The sequence below is a fragment of the Cynocephalus volans genome, chromosome 3 (assembly GCF_027409185.1).
Source record: "Cynocephalus volans isolate mCynVol1 chromosome 3, mCynVol1.pri, whole genome shotgun sequence".
In the NCBI taxonomy this organism is placed as follows: domain Eukaryota; kingdom Metazoa; phylum Chordata; class Mammalia; order Dermoptera; family Cynocephalidae; genus Cynocephalus; species Cynocephalus volans.
The window spans coordinates 52,416,774-52,433,318 of record NC_084462.1 but is presented as its reverse complement, the minus strand read 5'-3'; the positions used below and the strand labels follow the sequence as shown (position 1 = coordinate 52,433,318).

The window sequence follows — 16,545 nt, the reverse complement described above, 5'->3', positions numbered from 1 at the left end:
CAATGGTTCTTAAACATATTGTTCTCTATAGCACAAGGAAAAGATTCTTGGGGTCTTCAAAGAGATTTTCTATAACTTTCACTTCTAAACCTCCTGATAATATTTCACACTACAATTCAGAACTGAGAGTTGGGAGGTCAACTATACTACTTCTTATTCAAGCTGGTGTTATCATTGTTAATGACAATCTGACTTTTTTTCCAGTACTAATTTTGCTTTGTCCGTTAAGTTCGTGAATTAAATACCAACACATTTTGCTGGTCAGAGACCAGCTGACAAACCTTTGAAACGATCAGTGGTCCAAATATTTACATTTTGTTTGCACTCATACAAATAGTATATAAGTACATTCTTAAAAAATTCAATCACCACAAAAGTATAAAATAACAAGTCCCCTTCAACCTCTCCTCTCCTAAGTTCTCTTTCTTTGGATTATTAACTGTTTGGTGTATATCCTTTCAGATATTTTTGTATATCTGTAGAAAGAATTACTATTAACTTGTCTTCCATAAATTGGGATCAGGCTATACATGCTGTTCTATTTATTGCCTTTTCAACATATCAAAATATCTTGGAGAGCTTGTGTGTATCTGTAGATCTAATCCAGGAGTTGGCAAACCACGGTCTGTGGGCCAAATTCAGCCCATAGACTATTTTTGTAAATAAACTTGCACTGGAACACAGCCATGTTCATTTTTTATGTATTGTCTGTGATTGCTTTCATGCTTCGAAGGCAAAGTCAAGCAGTCATGACAAAGACCTAATAGGCTACAAGGTCTGACATACTATTAGTCACACTCAGAATAAGTTTGGCAACCCTTGACCTACAGTATTCTTTTTAGTATTGACCCTACATTTTATTAAGGAATAGTTAGGTTACTTTCAGTTTTTCTACATTACGAATAATGTTACAATGAGTAAGTACCAAAGATTACATTTAAAGAACTCTTTTTATAAGCCACTGTGTAAACAACTCAAGAAAGGTGCCTGGCACGTATCAGTACTGAATAAATATTTGTTGACTAACTGCTTTTGAATGAATCACAATATCAAACACAGAAGCTTGTGGAATTCAGGCAAATGACCTTTGCTAAATGACTTCACTTAAGATCAGGGACTCAAGTGTTTATTGATAGTTAAAAGTAAAAAATAAATACAGTGTGAAGTAATCAAGGTTTCATAGACTACTGACCCAGCTCTCCCTTTAAAATCAAAGCAGACAACAGAGTGGAAGCCATTTTCCTCCTTCATAAACAAATATAGATCTGAAAAATATGCTGACGATGCAGAACGCTGAAATATTTGAAAAATCTCCATGAAGACCCTTCACTATTTCTATTCTTCAAGTTTCATTTGGTTATTTTTCGAATCTACTGCTTAGTTATGTCCTGTTCTTCCATTATGGATGCTATTTGCTTTAACCTTTTAGTAATTTTCAACCTCTTATCTTGCCTGTGTATCTCCTAACTCATCTTCATGGTGGCTTACTTCCTTATGTGGTGCCTCTGTATTTTATATGGTGAGCTCAGCTTCACAGGACTTTTTCTTCCGTTCTGTGGTGGACTCTGGGTATACTGTCTTATCAAAGTGACCCTATTCTGTATTTGCTTCAGCCAGGGTTCCTCAAGGTCTCATCATTCCTAAACTGGGATTTCACTAAACCTCTTGTGAAAACTTCTTAGCTTGGGGTTCCAGCACATATGAATGGTGTAAATTTGGACCCCAGATTCATGCGTGATGCCCGTTCTCACTCAGGGTCCTGGGAAGATTACAAGTTTCCTTGCTGCTTCTGAAAGCCAGTGGGTGGAATTTTTGTAGGTCCTTCATCATGTATGTTACAGTGTTTAAAGCAATTGTTTTATTTAAGGGTATCAGTTCCAGTTCCCACTATGTATCCTGAGCCCACCTGTCCTCTCCTCAATTGAGGGGATGCTATTTACAGCTCTGATTTTGAGTTTCCTCAAGCATTTTCCTTTTGGCAGGTTCAGCTGAGCATTTATTTTTTAAAAAATTATTTTATCCAGCATTTTTATGTTTTATAACAAAAAGCAGGTGTCCAGTTTGCTTTACTGATGAAGTTCCTTGAATTATCAATTTCATACTGCCAATATACACTTCTTGTTTTTCTGAGGTCAGTACTCCCCAAATGAAGAACAGACACTTTACAGGGGAGATGTGCAAAATGATCCCTTGGAATACAGAAGGGAAATTTTACAGCTGTTATCTAAATTGACTTTTTAACTTAAAAGAGAAATGCAGCTAATATATAGATTGATATACTGGTGCCTCACCCAGTCTTTGTTAGATGGCTTCACTTTATGATACTAGCGGATTCTGGTGGGAGGAAGGGTGTTCTCACTTGGGGGGTGGGCAAGGATATGTAATAGTGGCACCTTTCCACATTTTTTACATTCAGTATATTGTGATGAATGGAAATACATAAGTGCCCAAATTAAGTGGGCTTATGGATTATATTACCTGGTTTCAACTAAAACAAAATGAGAAAGAGTTTTACTAATTCCTTCAAAGAAGCCATGAATCAAAGGCAATAATAATCATACTAGTAACTAAGTCAGAAAACAAAAAAATGGCAAATCTGAAACTTCTCTTATTCTTAGAATGAACTCTTTGTAAGCACAGTAGGACTCATATGACTTACGTTAAAAATATATATCCTGTGTGAGTATGCTAATAATGTCTTAATGATAAATAAACAAGCTAAAAAGTGCTTGGTGACTACTGCTTTAGGCAACCAAGTTATCCCAGTACTGAGAAGCTAACTATGCCCAGTGGCTAAAAAACTAAACAGTGAACATTCAACTGGTGTCCTAGGAAAGGGTACTATTAAACCTGGGTCCAAAATAAAAACATTGGTGGAGATAGTGAACAGTGATAGTCTCTTGCTTCATAGAGGCCACATGAAACTTATTAGTATGTGATAGTAGTTCTTAATTTTCTAGTATATCACATATGAAGGATGACATTAATGTGTGTGATCTCTGTCCGTGGGGATGCATAAAGATTGAGATTAGAGCTCCCACGGTTTTTTGTTCGTTCTAAAAATAGGACAGTAAGACAAATAGGGTTGCAGACTATTTGGGGGATATAACATATCCATAAAGATCACTTTACAAGAATATGAGTGACAAAGGCAGTCATTTAAAGAAGTCACAGAAGCTGTAGCATAGATAAGACATGCTGCGGGTTATGTGCTAGCTTTAACTCCATTCCTCCTCTTCAAGAAAGGAAGTGAGTGGAAATTATTATAGCAGTGACTTTGAATCTGCCTAAATAACCTTTAAAAAATTTCAATAAGTTAAATATTTTTTAGTAACAAATTACTTGGGATACTCAAAACAAATGACTGAAATCAAGATGTCGTGACATCACAGTCATCTGAGACTTGCTCGTTGGAGTCTGAATTAGTCACTATTTTGTCTGAATTGGCTACAGGTATAACATGATGCTAATCACCTCAGCCTTCTAGGTGACCGGGCTGAGCCTGGGGTGGTTGGATCTCCAGAATGGTGACCTCTAACCACAAGCAGCCTCCTTGATTTACCTTGCTGTGTTCTACAATTATCACTACTTTGTATGTGTGCCACAACAACACTTTGAGATGTACTGCCTTATAGTAAGAGTTTACAAACTAGGCCTACAGGCCAAATCTATGGCCTATTTTTGCATTTTAAATGGTTTTGAAAAAGTTATAAAGATGAATATTACATGACACACAAAGATTTTATGAAATTCAAATTTCAGTGTCCATAAATGAAGTTTTCTTGGAACCCAGCCATGCTCATTGGTTTATGCATTATCTAAGGCTGCTTTTGCACAGCAACTGCAGTTCAGTAGTTGTGAGAGATCGTATGGCCCATAAAGCCTAAGATATTTGTTATCTGGTCCTGTACAGAAAAAGTTAACTGATTCCTGTCTGAGAGTTTCTTTTGTCAAAAACAGGCCCATGCTCAGTTAACAGACTTGGCTTTAGGTGGTTTTAAGCAGGTCAACAACAGATCAATATGGAACATCCCTGCACATGCAGGTCCTCTCCCTCAGCAGTCACCACTACTGACTGGTGGTAAATGGCTGAAGCACATACCAAAGTACTAGAATAAAAAATGAGCGCATGTGATCTAACAAGGCACTGCTGGGTAGCTTCAGGGTTTGAGGCTACAAATAGTTGTAACGCTCACACAGACTTTGGAATAGGGAGTGGTTTAGGGACTACAGGACAGAACAGAGTTGGCCTTCCATATCCTTGGGTTCTGCATCAGTGGATTCAAACCAATTAAATCAATTTTTTGATTCAAATCAAAAAATATTTGTGGGGAAAAAAAACCAATAGCAATGCAACAATAAAAAATAATACAAGTAAAGAACAAGTACAATACAACATCTATTTACATAGCATTTATATTGTATATGGTATTGTAAGTACATCTAGAGATAATTTAAAGCATACAGGAGGTTATAACACTAAGGTCAAGGGTTCAGATCCTCATACTGGCCAGCCACCAAAAAGTAAATAAATAAAATAACATATATAGGAGGATGTGTGTAGGTTGTATACAAACACATTATTTTATATAAGGTACTTAAGCATCCACAGACTTTAGTATCTACAGAGGTCCTGGAATCAATTCCCCCATGGATACCAAGGGATGACTGTATTTGAAATTGGGACTGTTTGAAAAATATATAGGCTATATGTTATACACCCCGAATTTATTTCTCCAATGATGTTAAAAAGGATATAAAAAGGGCTACTTCTCCACATAAATGAGGAACAGATAAGGAGTGGGAGGGACATGAAACTAGAAAGGAGCCTTCCGAGCCCACAGTTCCACGTTACAAGAGGAATAGGAGTGTCTCTTACTTGCACAAGTGTAGGCATCTTTGCTGGTGAAAGGCTTCATGCACTGGCTACAGCTGATGGGACCCACAACAGGAATGGAAGTGAAAGTGTGCCCATTGAGAGTCTTCTTGTCTTTCTCCTTCTCTTTAGAATCTTTCTCCTTCTCCTTAATTTTATCTTTCTCTTTTTCCTTTTCCTGACAAAGAAAAGAATCAACAGTCAGTTGAACACTGGAAGGCCTTCGCCTTACCTAGGCACCCATTTGTCATGTGGTCAACAGTGGTGGGTGAGGGTTTTGGACAAAAGTGAGAAACAATGTTCTGAGCAAAATTTTTTTAAGTTGCATACATACAAGTTACATAGGAAAAATCATACGAAAGCTGCATGAGTTGAACAGTTCTGGCAGTGGCTTATTCAGTGATAGACACAATGCCCAAGGACTAACTCTGGAAAAAAGCTTCTGGTACAGGGGCAGGAGGAGTCTCCTCAGTTAGCCACAGCACAGCCCACATAGGAAGAAAGTAATGAGTCTAGGGCCAGCTTTAGGAAGGGAGAAGAAAGGAGGGTAGCAAATCTGGGATCAGCTTGAGGGACAGGAAAGATAATTTGTGCTCAAAAAGTTACTCTGAAGCTCCTATCTTTCTCACCCCAGTCGCACATCCCTAAACAAGGGGGTGTCTATGATGTTTCCTCTCTTACTCTAGTCAGAAATATTAAATATACCCTACATATATATTTTCAGTTTTTATTAATTAGAATTTCAAGGTTATGGACGTTAACTTTGGCCTAATTTTCAAACTGGGAGGAGGCTGATGAGAGAAGGTGGAAAACCACACACTGGCTAAGAATATGAACAACGGAGTCAGACCTGGTTTCAAATCTTGATTCTATTACTGCTACTTACTAATGGTGTGACCTTGGGCAAGTTATTTCTCTGAGCCTCTGTTTCCTCATTTGTAAATGGGAATGATAACAAAGGAACCCATCCCATATGGCTTTTCAAAAAGTATTTGGTGAGACAATACACGTGAAGCTTTTTGCACAGTACCTGACACTTAGTGAGCACAAAATAGCAGCAACAGTTACTAAAATAAATGTTCATAACTCACTGACAATGAACTTCATTAGCTTATTACTCTCCTAACCCAATGTAGAAATATGTTGCTTGCAGTGAGGGAAAGGAAATTTTGATTTGAGGCGGGAGGATAAAAGAAATTGGGGAGTAGCAAAACGACAATGGGCAGAGCAAGGTGGAAAGGAGGTATGAGACAGAGGAGAGGAAGAAGCCTCATTAATAATTTTCCCAAAACCACCTTGTTTGTCTTCTCAAGCTAGTTACCAAAAGGAGTCACTTCCTTTACGAAAATGGGATCCCAGAGAAAGTAAGTCCCAGCCTAGTCAGCTGGGACCCAGGAGCACAGGAAGATAGGAAAAGTAGGCAGAGTGTCTCTAGTTTAGAGAGACAAGGCTTCCTACGACTTGCTCTCTGATCTCTCTTGCGAAGCTCCCTTCTTTTCCTGTGGTCTTGTCTCACCTGTCAGAGAGGGAACAGGAAACGGATATTTCTTATGTTTACTATGCATCCAGCCACTGCATGAGGAGCTTTCTGCTGACTAAGCAGACTACAACTGGGCCAGGTACAAAGCTCAGTGGACACTGGTAAAGGAAAGATAAGATTGGGTTGGGGGGGGTGGGGATGGGACTGGAGTCAGGAGCTCTGAGCACCAGACTACCTTGGCTGTGTCACCTCAAGATCAATACAGGAATGTCAGAAATGCTTTAAAGACTGACTGAAACAGAGGACTTTCATATGACTTCAAGCCTCAATCTAGAGGAGTTGTTATAAAAGCTTATACAGTTGTGAAGAGGAATGGAAAGAAATTTAAACCTTGAAATCTTGAAGAAATACTGATGAGTGCTAGAACCTTAATAAAATATCTCAAGTAGTCAGGGACATTTCAGGTGGACACTAACCTTTGTTGGCTAGGACCACTGGGGTATATAACCAAGCTCTCCATAAAAAGTCCTTTAGAAGCATTGTTCAGCAGAACACTCAGCTGGTTAACCAATATGAATGAAATAATTTCCTTTCGAACCCAATGGACTACAAAGGACCACAATTCACAGAAATAGGAATTTCACTTATTGCCATACACCTATTGTTATAATCTAAAAAAATTCCTAGTACCACAAAATTAGTGATCACAACAACTACAGAATGCCTTATATTTTGAATCAATGCCTTCTTCCTACATTACTTCATCTGATTAAAAAATTCTGAAGTGGGCTGGGTGGGCATTATGTTTCCCATTTTACAATTAAGAGGATAAAGATAATAAATAACAGCTAAAATCCTGAAGTTAATATGTGCCAAGCACTGTAATAAACAACTTACATGTATTTTCACAACAGCCTAATGAATTAAGAACTAGTTACTATCTCCATTTTACATTTGAAGAGATTGAGAATTAGAGATGTTTAATAATGTATTTGAGGCCACATACCAATATTTGCCCAGGATGGAATTAAAATTCAGATCTGGCTGACTCTAAAGCTCAGCTCTCATTTACTAGACTATACTGCCAAGGGCTGGAGAGGTCCACTGACTTGCCAAAGGGCACTCAGCAAATGATCAGCACAGTCAAAATTAGAACCCAGGTCTTATGATTTTCTGTTCAGAAGCCATCTACTATATTGAAATGGCAAATATTTGCTAAAACTATGATTCATGTGAAGTCCTGTGTTAGTAGAATACATGTAACGGAAGTCTAAGAGGTGAACTGCTACACTTTCAAACTATAAAAAACAAGAGAGGAAGGGAGAAAAAACAAACGACTTCACTTTACAAAACAGGAAATTGTTCTGAGTGAACATTAGCTACTGCTAAATACATAAAACTCTAATAAAAATCAATAACAAAATTTGAGTTTTTTCAAATAATTTCTTTAACTAAATTTTGCTAAAGGCTTCTCCATGCATAAAATGTCAAACTGAAAAGCATCTGATTTTTTGCTCAAGAAAGCTAATGCATGCTCCAATAGTTCAGCAAAATCTGGCAACGAGCTTATTCTCACAAGTCTGGCAAAGCTGTTTGAATGTGAATAAATAATATTTTTCTCATCCTTTGCAATAATCCAAACTAGTTCTTCCAACGATAAAAACAAAACAAAATGATAAACTCTACTGTCTCCTTCTGTACTTATTAGAAATTAGTGCTTTAAAGAAGTCAGGCTCTTACCTCCCCATGTTTTGATCCCATGAATCCCACTGTTATGAGGGGTACTTCATGAAACCGACCCCATTTTACCGACATGATTCGACCCCCATGCCAGGAAATGTGCTCTCACGGAAGGAGGGGCTCATGCCGCCAAGGCAAAGCTCAGCTGCTTTGAGCTGCCATTAGCCAAACAGTAAGAGGAAGCCAGAGACTGGTTGAGAAAGGGAAGGAGGGAGGGCTGAGGCTGCTTGTTTCCTTCAGACAATCTTAACTATTTGAATGCTGCAGGTAAAGTCAACCACCCTAGTTACAAAGGACATAGGAAAGGAAACAAAACTAATTTCCCAAAATACAATGTGTGTGGATAGTGCTCAATTTGCAATATGGGAAATCCGGCAAGGATGAAAGTCAAGTTTTTAATACTAGAAATTTCGTTAAGGAATTCATCTATTTAAAACAGACTCCTCATTTTATAAAAAGCAATGAGTTTCATAAGAAAACTTTTTAGTGAAGTTGTCTGTGGTAAAGGGGTGACTAGTTGTTTTCTGAAGTTTGACTTTTTCATGTTAAACTGCCAAAATGCTGTAACTGTGCTGGAGAAACAGAAGCTAACAGTATTTAGAAGGGAAAGATGAAGGTAACAACTACACTAGGATACTATGAAAGAAAATGATTTTTTATTTTTCTAGACCTACTTTTAGACAAGTAACCACAATTTTTAAAAAATCAGAGACACTCTAGACAACTGTGAAAACATGATGTGATTAAACAACTGTCATGTTGTAGATCTTTAATCAAAGAAGGAATGAGACAGAAAATTATATTTAACATTGACTTATGCCTCTGCAAGCACTACCCTACTGTAGCAGGCACCTTTGAAAGGCTGATGGGTATAGCTTTTTTTTTTTTTTTTTTTTTTTTTTTTTTTTTTTACAGAGAGCACAAGAACTAAGAGTTGGAGCTGTAGTGTATTAGCAGGTGTGCAGGAATTTAACCGTTGTGCACCAAAATACCTACTTCAAATTAGATTAATAATTTATCTAAAACATTTCTAACCATCTTCTAGTTGTTGCAAAGAGGAAAACTTAGTAGAAAAAAGAAAACCAGTGTGAGAGAATGGTTTTAAAAGGGTCACTCCACTCTCTTTACTAAGTTGAATATTATGCATATGAGTGTTTAAATACTCTTTAACAAGCAAACTTACTTAGCAGGAAACAGTTCTATCTGTCAAAGTTACTAAGACAAAAGCAGAAACTTCCAGTCTTCCTGTTACGCTTCCTGTTTAGCACCTCCTTCACAAAAACATTCAGTACAGTGTCTAATACCTTATGCCAGATATTGATAATTCTCAAAAGGACACGTGAAGAATCAGCAACTCAATTTCTTAAATTTAGGTATATAAAACCAGTGTGCTACAGGCAAAATATGTTACCCAATGTGTGAACAATTTGCTGCCTAGTGGCTTACTTTTGGCTCCTCTGAACATTGTTTAAGAAATGTTTAAGATCAACACTGAATGCACTGAATATGATATATCTAGGTTAGTAACTTATAAGGTATTTTCATATAAATACATCTATCACGCATAAGGAAAGCAGAAATTTCCAAACCACTCTTAGACACTTTGCTAAGAATTATAGGTGGCATTTTGATATAATAGTCAGTAAATGCTTAAATTTTCCCTTTAAAAGAAGTAGGCATGGCTACATTGTACAGTAGACTAATAAAACAAGTATATCAGATGGTCTCTCACAGCATCTATTTTTAAAATTGTTTAAAAGAAGTGAAAATTTATCATTTTTGTAGAAAAATTGGTGTTAATATCTATCACAGCACTTTCAAATTTTTAACATTATGGAGAAGTAATATTATTCACTAGTTAAGAAAAAGTAGAGTTAGCATCATAGTGCTAAGAAAATTTAATATTTATTAAATTTATTTTTGCATTATTTTTTGCATTATTGTTTGGAAAAATAAAACACTTCTGTATGGTAAAGCTCCACTGTAGATGGCAGCCCTCAGATGAACTCATGCCTCTCATCATCCCCTTGGTCAAAAATTACAAAGTAATCTAAAGTTTATCTTCAGCAGTACCATACATGTAGCACTGCATATTAACACAGGGTATTTAATGTAACTTCACACAAAACGTATTGCTTCACTGTTTCCTCTATTTCTTATTATCTTTTGCTACATTGACAAAAGCCAAGCTGTTCTATAGGAGATTCCCTAACAATCTCATTTAAAAGTTAGCTAATAACAACTGTGAAAAGTGACTTCTTAACATACTTGGCCACTGGGACACTCTAAACACCAGAAAATGGAAAATAAACTAGATAGGGTTATGGATTTGCAATTTTTTGTTCCATTGCTAGACAGAGCACAGCCCCAAAAGATCAAATCTTCAAGACAAGTCTGAAAGAGGAACCAATCTCAACTGCAAAAGAGTGTTAAAAGTGTTGTCATTTTGACAAAGGAGATGATCAGAGGCCAGATGTCAACTGATACTTCAACAGTTTCTGCCAGTGATGACAGATTTCATTCTAACAAAATCACCTTCTATTCTCCTCACTCCCCTCCTAACTAACTCCAGTCCTTTGAGATTAAAAAAGTAAAAAAAAAAAAGAAAAAGAAAAAACTATGTACTGTTTAATAACAGATTTTGTTTAAGAGTAAGCATGAAATGATGATTACTACTTGCTGGAAGTCAGACCACAAGAAGTTATGTGACTTGAAGCATTCTACTCTGTGCTTTGTAAAATAAAGCTAGGATGCGCACACTTGAGGGCCTGAGAGTCTTGGTGCACTTTGTTTTGTGGAGGAGAAACAGTTCCACTTTTATGATAATATTCTTAACAATATCCTTGAGTTCAGTGTTTGTTTCCCTTACTTCTAAGTACGTTTGTATGTGTGTATGTATATGTATATACGAGGGTACTTCAGAAAGTTTGTAGAAAAATAGAATTAAAAGGTAATATGCATCTTTCCATGAACTTGTTGAAGTACTCTTGTACAGTGATTCCTTACAAGAGTTCCTTAACTGATTTCAATTTTTTAATTAATTAATTAGTTAATTAATTTTGTTGAAGGGTACGTGGGTAGGTGATTAGAGTGAGGGGGAGTGGGAGGCAGAAAGTTTTTTCCCCACTGATTTGGTTTAGCACTGAGAATCAGTGTCAGAAAGTTATCTTCATTCCTTCCTTTTAAAGTACATTAAAGAAAAAGATTAGAAACATAGAAACAAAAACACTAAGAGTAGTTATCTCTGTGTGGGGTTATTACAGGTTATTTTTATTTTCTTACTTTTATATTCTGAAGAATCCTATAATAAGCATGTGAAAAATTACCAAATAAAAAATGTTAGTTTGAATATTTTTATTTAATCTCCTAAGCACTAAAGAGGATATACTCCAAATGTTTCTAATTAGAAATAGGTCTAAGAATTCATATTAAATTAGTCTTAAAAGTTCTTGTAATTTTCAGTGGGATAATCTTTCTTCTCTCTAAACCCAAACATAAAAAGTTTCAATTCCCCGATCTTGGCATAAAATCCTTCCACTGCATTTTAAACCTGATTTACTGATCTAAGCACTGCAGTTGAGAGCACAGGATCTGAAGCTAAAGGGGTCTGGGTCTGAACCTCTTTTCCACACTAGGGGCACACCTTTAGATAAGTTACCTCACTCCAAGAAAAGGGAGAAAATACCTCCCTTATGGGGTTAAGGATTAAGTGAGATAACATGAAATTTTACTTAGCATAGAGTTAAAACTGAGTAAGTGGTAATACCTCTTGTCACTATTTTTCTTAGTGTTATTTTTCTTCAAATATTAGGCTATTTCAGAGAATAGGTGAATGGAATGTAGGGGAAGTGAGAGGCAGAAAGTTTTTTTCCCACTAATTTGAAACAGAACCAGCGTAAGAAAGTAAACTTCTTTCTTCTTAAAATATATTGGGGGAAAAAAAAGATAAGAAATATACAAACCAAAATGTTAAGAGTACTTATCTCTATGTGGAGTTATTACAGGTGATTTTTATTTTACTTTACTTTTGAAGATTCCTATAATGAGCATGTAAAAAATAAATAGATAAAAAATGTTTAAATATATTAAACTGAACTTATTTCCATTTATTTCCCCATCATTTAATTAGTTTTGGGCTGTATGCAGGCTGTGACAGGAGCCTACTCATGACCAGTTGAGGTGGTCACACAAGGAATGTTCATGACAATACTTACTTTGCTCTTCTTACTGCTGGACATTTTATTCTTAATGTAGCTGAATGTACGACTGACTTTTGTTCCACTCTTCCCTTCAAAATCTTTCTTGGAAGGGCTTTGTGGCGGACAATTACAGTTCTCCTCTGTTATACTAAATAAAAAACAAGAAGATTGACTTTTTAAAGGACAGAGGTTAAATGGAAAAGCAGGATAAAAGGTGGACAGAGACTGTTGAATAGTTTTATGCAATAACATCCAAGAGGTGTATGCCACACCACCAATATTCTGTTGCCAAAACCTTACATCTTATGTCATCATTAATGTTGTAATTATGGATTTTCAGTAATCTGATGTTAAAAAGAGCCCATCAATTATTCACTTACCTTCAATTTCTTAATCTAAAATAGAAACTCAATCTATAAACTTCTTTGCAACAAACACATGCTTGAAAGGAAATCAGATATATAATGGAATGATTGGGTACTTGTTAACAAGGGTTGCAAACCAAGGAATCTTAGAACTGACTACATATCCAAGTTCCTAAATAGGAGAGATGACAAATCTTTTCTAGCCTTTTGGCACACTGTACAATCAAGACTGTGAACTGGGCCATGCAGTCACGTACAATTTTAGGAGGGAATATACTGAATAGCAGGCGGAATTAAGGTAGAAAGATACATTTCAGCAGTTTAACAAAGATCCAGATTAACTGGTCTACTTGCTCAGGAAGCCTACATAAAATCTAAGTCCATCCACAAGATGAACACATTTTGACCTTATGAAATTTACAATGGTTGATTTTTCTTAAAGAATGCTGGTCACTAGAATAAATAATCCATTATATAGAAATGACATTCATTAATTCTACTTTACTTAGGTGTTCTAGAAAAGTTATTTTAGAAATTTCCCACAGAATAGTTATGTTCACCTCCAGGGCCTCTTGGGGGAGGGCAGACAAAAGCAGAACCATATGGGGTCCTCCTCAACAGGTGAAGTCTATTTATATATATGTGTTGTTTGCGAAACAAAGCAGTCTGTTCATAAGATAATGGGGAAATGGTATGAGTACCACTGCTCTAGAAAGAAGAAAGAATGGATAAGATATGAAAGCAGCACAAAGAGAAGCACTCATTGAGAGGGTTCTGTACCACTAAGTCAAAACGGATGCTGCCTTTGTGAAAAGGAGGGCAACTTAAAAAAAAGGCAGGGCAACAATCAGAACACCAATCATGCTTGAATTATGTTATTTAATTTCATAAGCATGAAAAGAGAAATATAAAAAAATAAACAACGAATCAAGAACAAAAATACTTTGCCTGCTTTCAAGTAAAAATTCATTTACTTGGACAAATCCATACACATGTACACAGAAGAAAATAGCTTTAAAGTTTAAATGGCTAAGAAGGTAACTACATGAACATATGTATATATACTAATTATGAAACAAAATGTTATTAGACTTAGAAATTAAAAATACCCATAAGCAAAGCATGCATGAGTTCCTAAAGTCAAATATAGTGTACCCTCATGTGAATGAATACAAACAATAATCCTTATCAGGAGGACAGTGTAAAAAATAAAAGTAGGGGGGCCAGCCTGTGGCTCACTCGGGAGAGTGTGGTGCTAATAACACCAAGGTCACGGGTTCGGATCCCATATAGGGATGGCCGGTTTGCTCACTGGGTGAGCATGGTGCTGACAACACCAAGTCAAGGCTTAAGATCCCCTTACCGGTCATCTTCAAAAAAAAAGTAAAAATAAATAAATAAATAAATAAAAGTAGAAACTATTGAAGATATTAACTTTAAAAGATACAGCCTTCATTACAAAACCACTTCTAATCATTCCAAATTTATCACTCAAGGAAGTAAGAACCCAATGAGCTCAATTCACGTGGTTTACTTAAATAAATGTCATAAGATATTTTGGACTCCCTTCATTTCATTTTGGGAAAAGGAGGAACAAAACAAATGTATATAGTACCTTTCAGTCAGATTAGCACTGGTGCTATGGAAAGGCCGAGAACCTAGAAAACAAAAAAGGCAGAGGAAAAGTTAGAACAAAAGAATTTAATCCTCATGACAGGTAAATTATTAAAAATTGTACAATGACACAGCTAAAGCAGGAAGAACATTTGACAGTGCATGGTACCTTTCCCTTCTAAAGGTTTGGAAGAAGGAAAAATTAAAGTTGAAACCCTCAAATTAGAACTGGAAATGGATAGCGATATGGAGTGAATTTCCCATGGAAAAAATAAGTTTAATCCAGGATTCAAGTAACTGAAAAAGCCCCAAATTAACATTTTTTTAAATGCTTAAACACACGTGAAGCATGTTTAAATACTGTTCTTATCAATGTTCAGCATCCACAAGCCATCTTTCTGGGATGATGTCATAGAAAGAATATAAAATAGAAAATTAAATGTGATATTCTGTCACTATTAATCCTGCTTTCACATATTTCTATACTAAAAAAATTATCTAACGTATTTCTGATATTTTCCTAAGAATTCCTGGAAATAGATTAGTGAATAGGAAAGAGCATCAGAGTTGGCTTATAAAGTCATGGCCCTGTTACTAATTTGGAATAAGACCTCTGGATTTCACTTCCTCATCTGTGAAATCAGGGAGATAAAACAGATGGTAAGGTCCCTTAACCACAGTGATAGTGATAAAATAAATGGGACAGATGCATTCTTCCTCGTTCCATAACTATTGGATCATAAACTGAAGCAGGTCATTACAAGTCTAAGACTAAGTAGACAGCATGATACTCTGGTTTCTCTTCAGATCGCATAAATCTTTCGCCTTTTACTAAGTAGACAGCATGACAGTAAGTAGGAAAAAATAGAAAAAACACTATCATTATGTTGATCTATCACATGTTAATAAAGTTGGAGCTCCTGAGGACTTAGATGAGAGCAAGGCCTCAATTACACAATGATAAATGGTTTTTGATTTTTAGGAGATCAGGTATAGAAATGCTTTCCATGTATATTCCAGGTAGACAAAAGGTTGCTCAGTATAACTATTGTTATAATGTGTATAAAACACACCCTTTCTCCTTGAGGTTGCTTTCAAGGATCTATGACATTACTGTGAATAAAACTTTAATCTGATGGAGACATAAAGATGTTCCACAACAAGATTACCAGCATTTGAAACTCTTAAATTCCCAAACTGTGCTGGATTCTGAATAGAAATGCAAAATTATACTTAATACTAAGTAATTTTAATAGCCAACAGGTAGGAATAATGCATAAGAAACTTCAAAACAAATTCTAAGTCTTCAGAAGATTATCTTCTATACCTTTTCCTTTTCCCTATTTGGGGTTCTTCTTTCTCACTTATGACGCATGGTAACAGGAGCCAGGTGAGAGGGAAAGATCAGCAGAGGAAGAATAAGGATACCTGGGATCTATCCCTCACTTCTGCATGACCTAGATGTGAAACTATCAGCATTTTAACTTCATGATCTCCTAGTTTACTTAAAAAAAAAAAAAAAAATCAAGAGGGTGGTTTAAATCAATGGCTTTAAAATTTTTTCCATCAAGGAGGCTTCAATGATATAGGCAGCATTAAATTCTTTCAGGCCACCAGGATTCTGTTATACACTTAAGCAATTACCTAGCAAGTTACCACCCTAGCAATATAAACAAAATAAAAATAAAATTCATAATGCAGAAAAACAGCAACCAACACATAGCCTGGCCAGGAAAAAGCTCCCAGTAGATTTCGGTGGAATAAATTAAAACTGAACAAGCACGTGATGAGTACTGGAAGAATCTATGGCTTCTGTAAGGACTTCCAACTTTCTCACTACTGAAAAATTTTAGTTCAATTATTACAACCTCTTAGATGTGGTACTGAAAACAGTGACTAATCCACCAATGTCTCTGAAAGTCTTAAAGTGCCGTCAAGTTCTCAGAGCATTTAAGAATATGAAACAACTAATATGCATCCATGACAGAATTATAGAAAAAAGAAAAAAAACTTGCCATTAAAGTTAACCCATAAAGTATTATTACAGGTAAATAACATATTTCAAGTAGTTTTTTTTTTTTTTTTTTTTTTAAGGCATGAAATAACCTCCAGACCTATTATACTATTATACTGCATCCAGAGACTTCAGGTTGGAACTACCGAATGAACATGGTGGATATTTTTCAAAGTGTACTCCATTGAACACTAGTCTCAAAATGTTACATATAGTCCTGCACATATTGTGGTCTCCTAGTTAATAAATTTGGGAAA

General features: G+C 35.9%; 1 protein-coding gene across 7 annotated transcripts in view; it reads right to left on the bottom strand.

The window, feature by feature from the left end:
- Positions 1-16,545, bottom strand: part of AKAP13 (A-kinase anchoring protein 13) — a 337,825-nt gene that overhangs the window by 46,451 nt on the left and 274,829 nt on the right. For all 7 annotated transcript variants that reach the window (XM_063091725.1, XM_063091728.1, XM_063091729.1 and 4 more), the window contains 3 exons: positions 14,276-14,318; positions 12,311-12,443; positions 4,880-5,054 (listed from right to left, as the gene is read on the bottom strand). In XM_063091725.1, the coding sequence (XP_062947795.1) occupies positions 4,880-5,054; positions 12,311-12,443; positions 14,276-14,318 (351 nt within the window). The remainder of the gene's footprint in view (positions 1-4,879; positions 5,055-12,310; positions 12,444-14,275; positions 14,319-16,545) is intronic.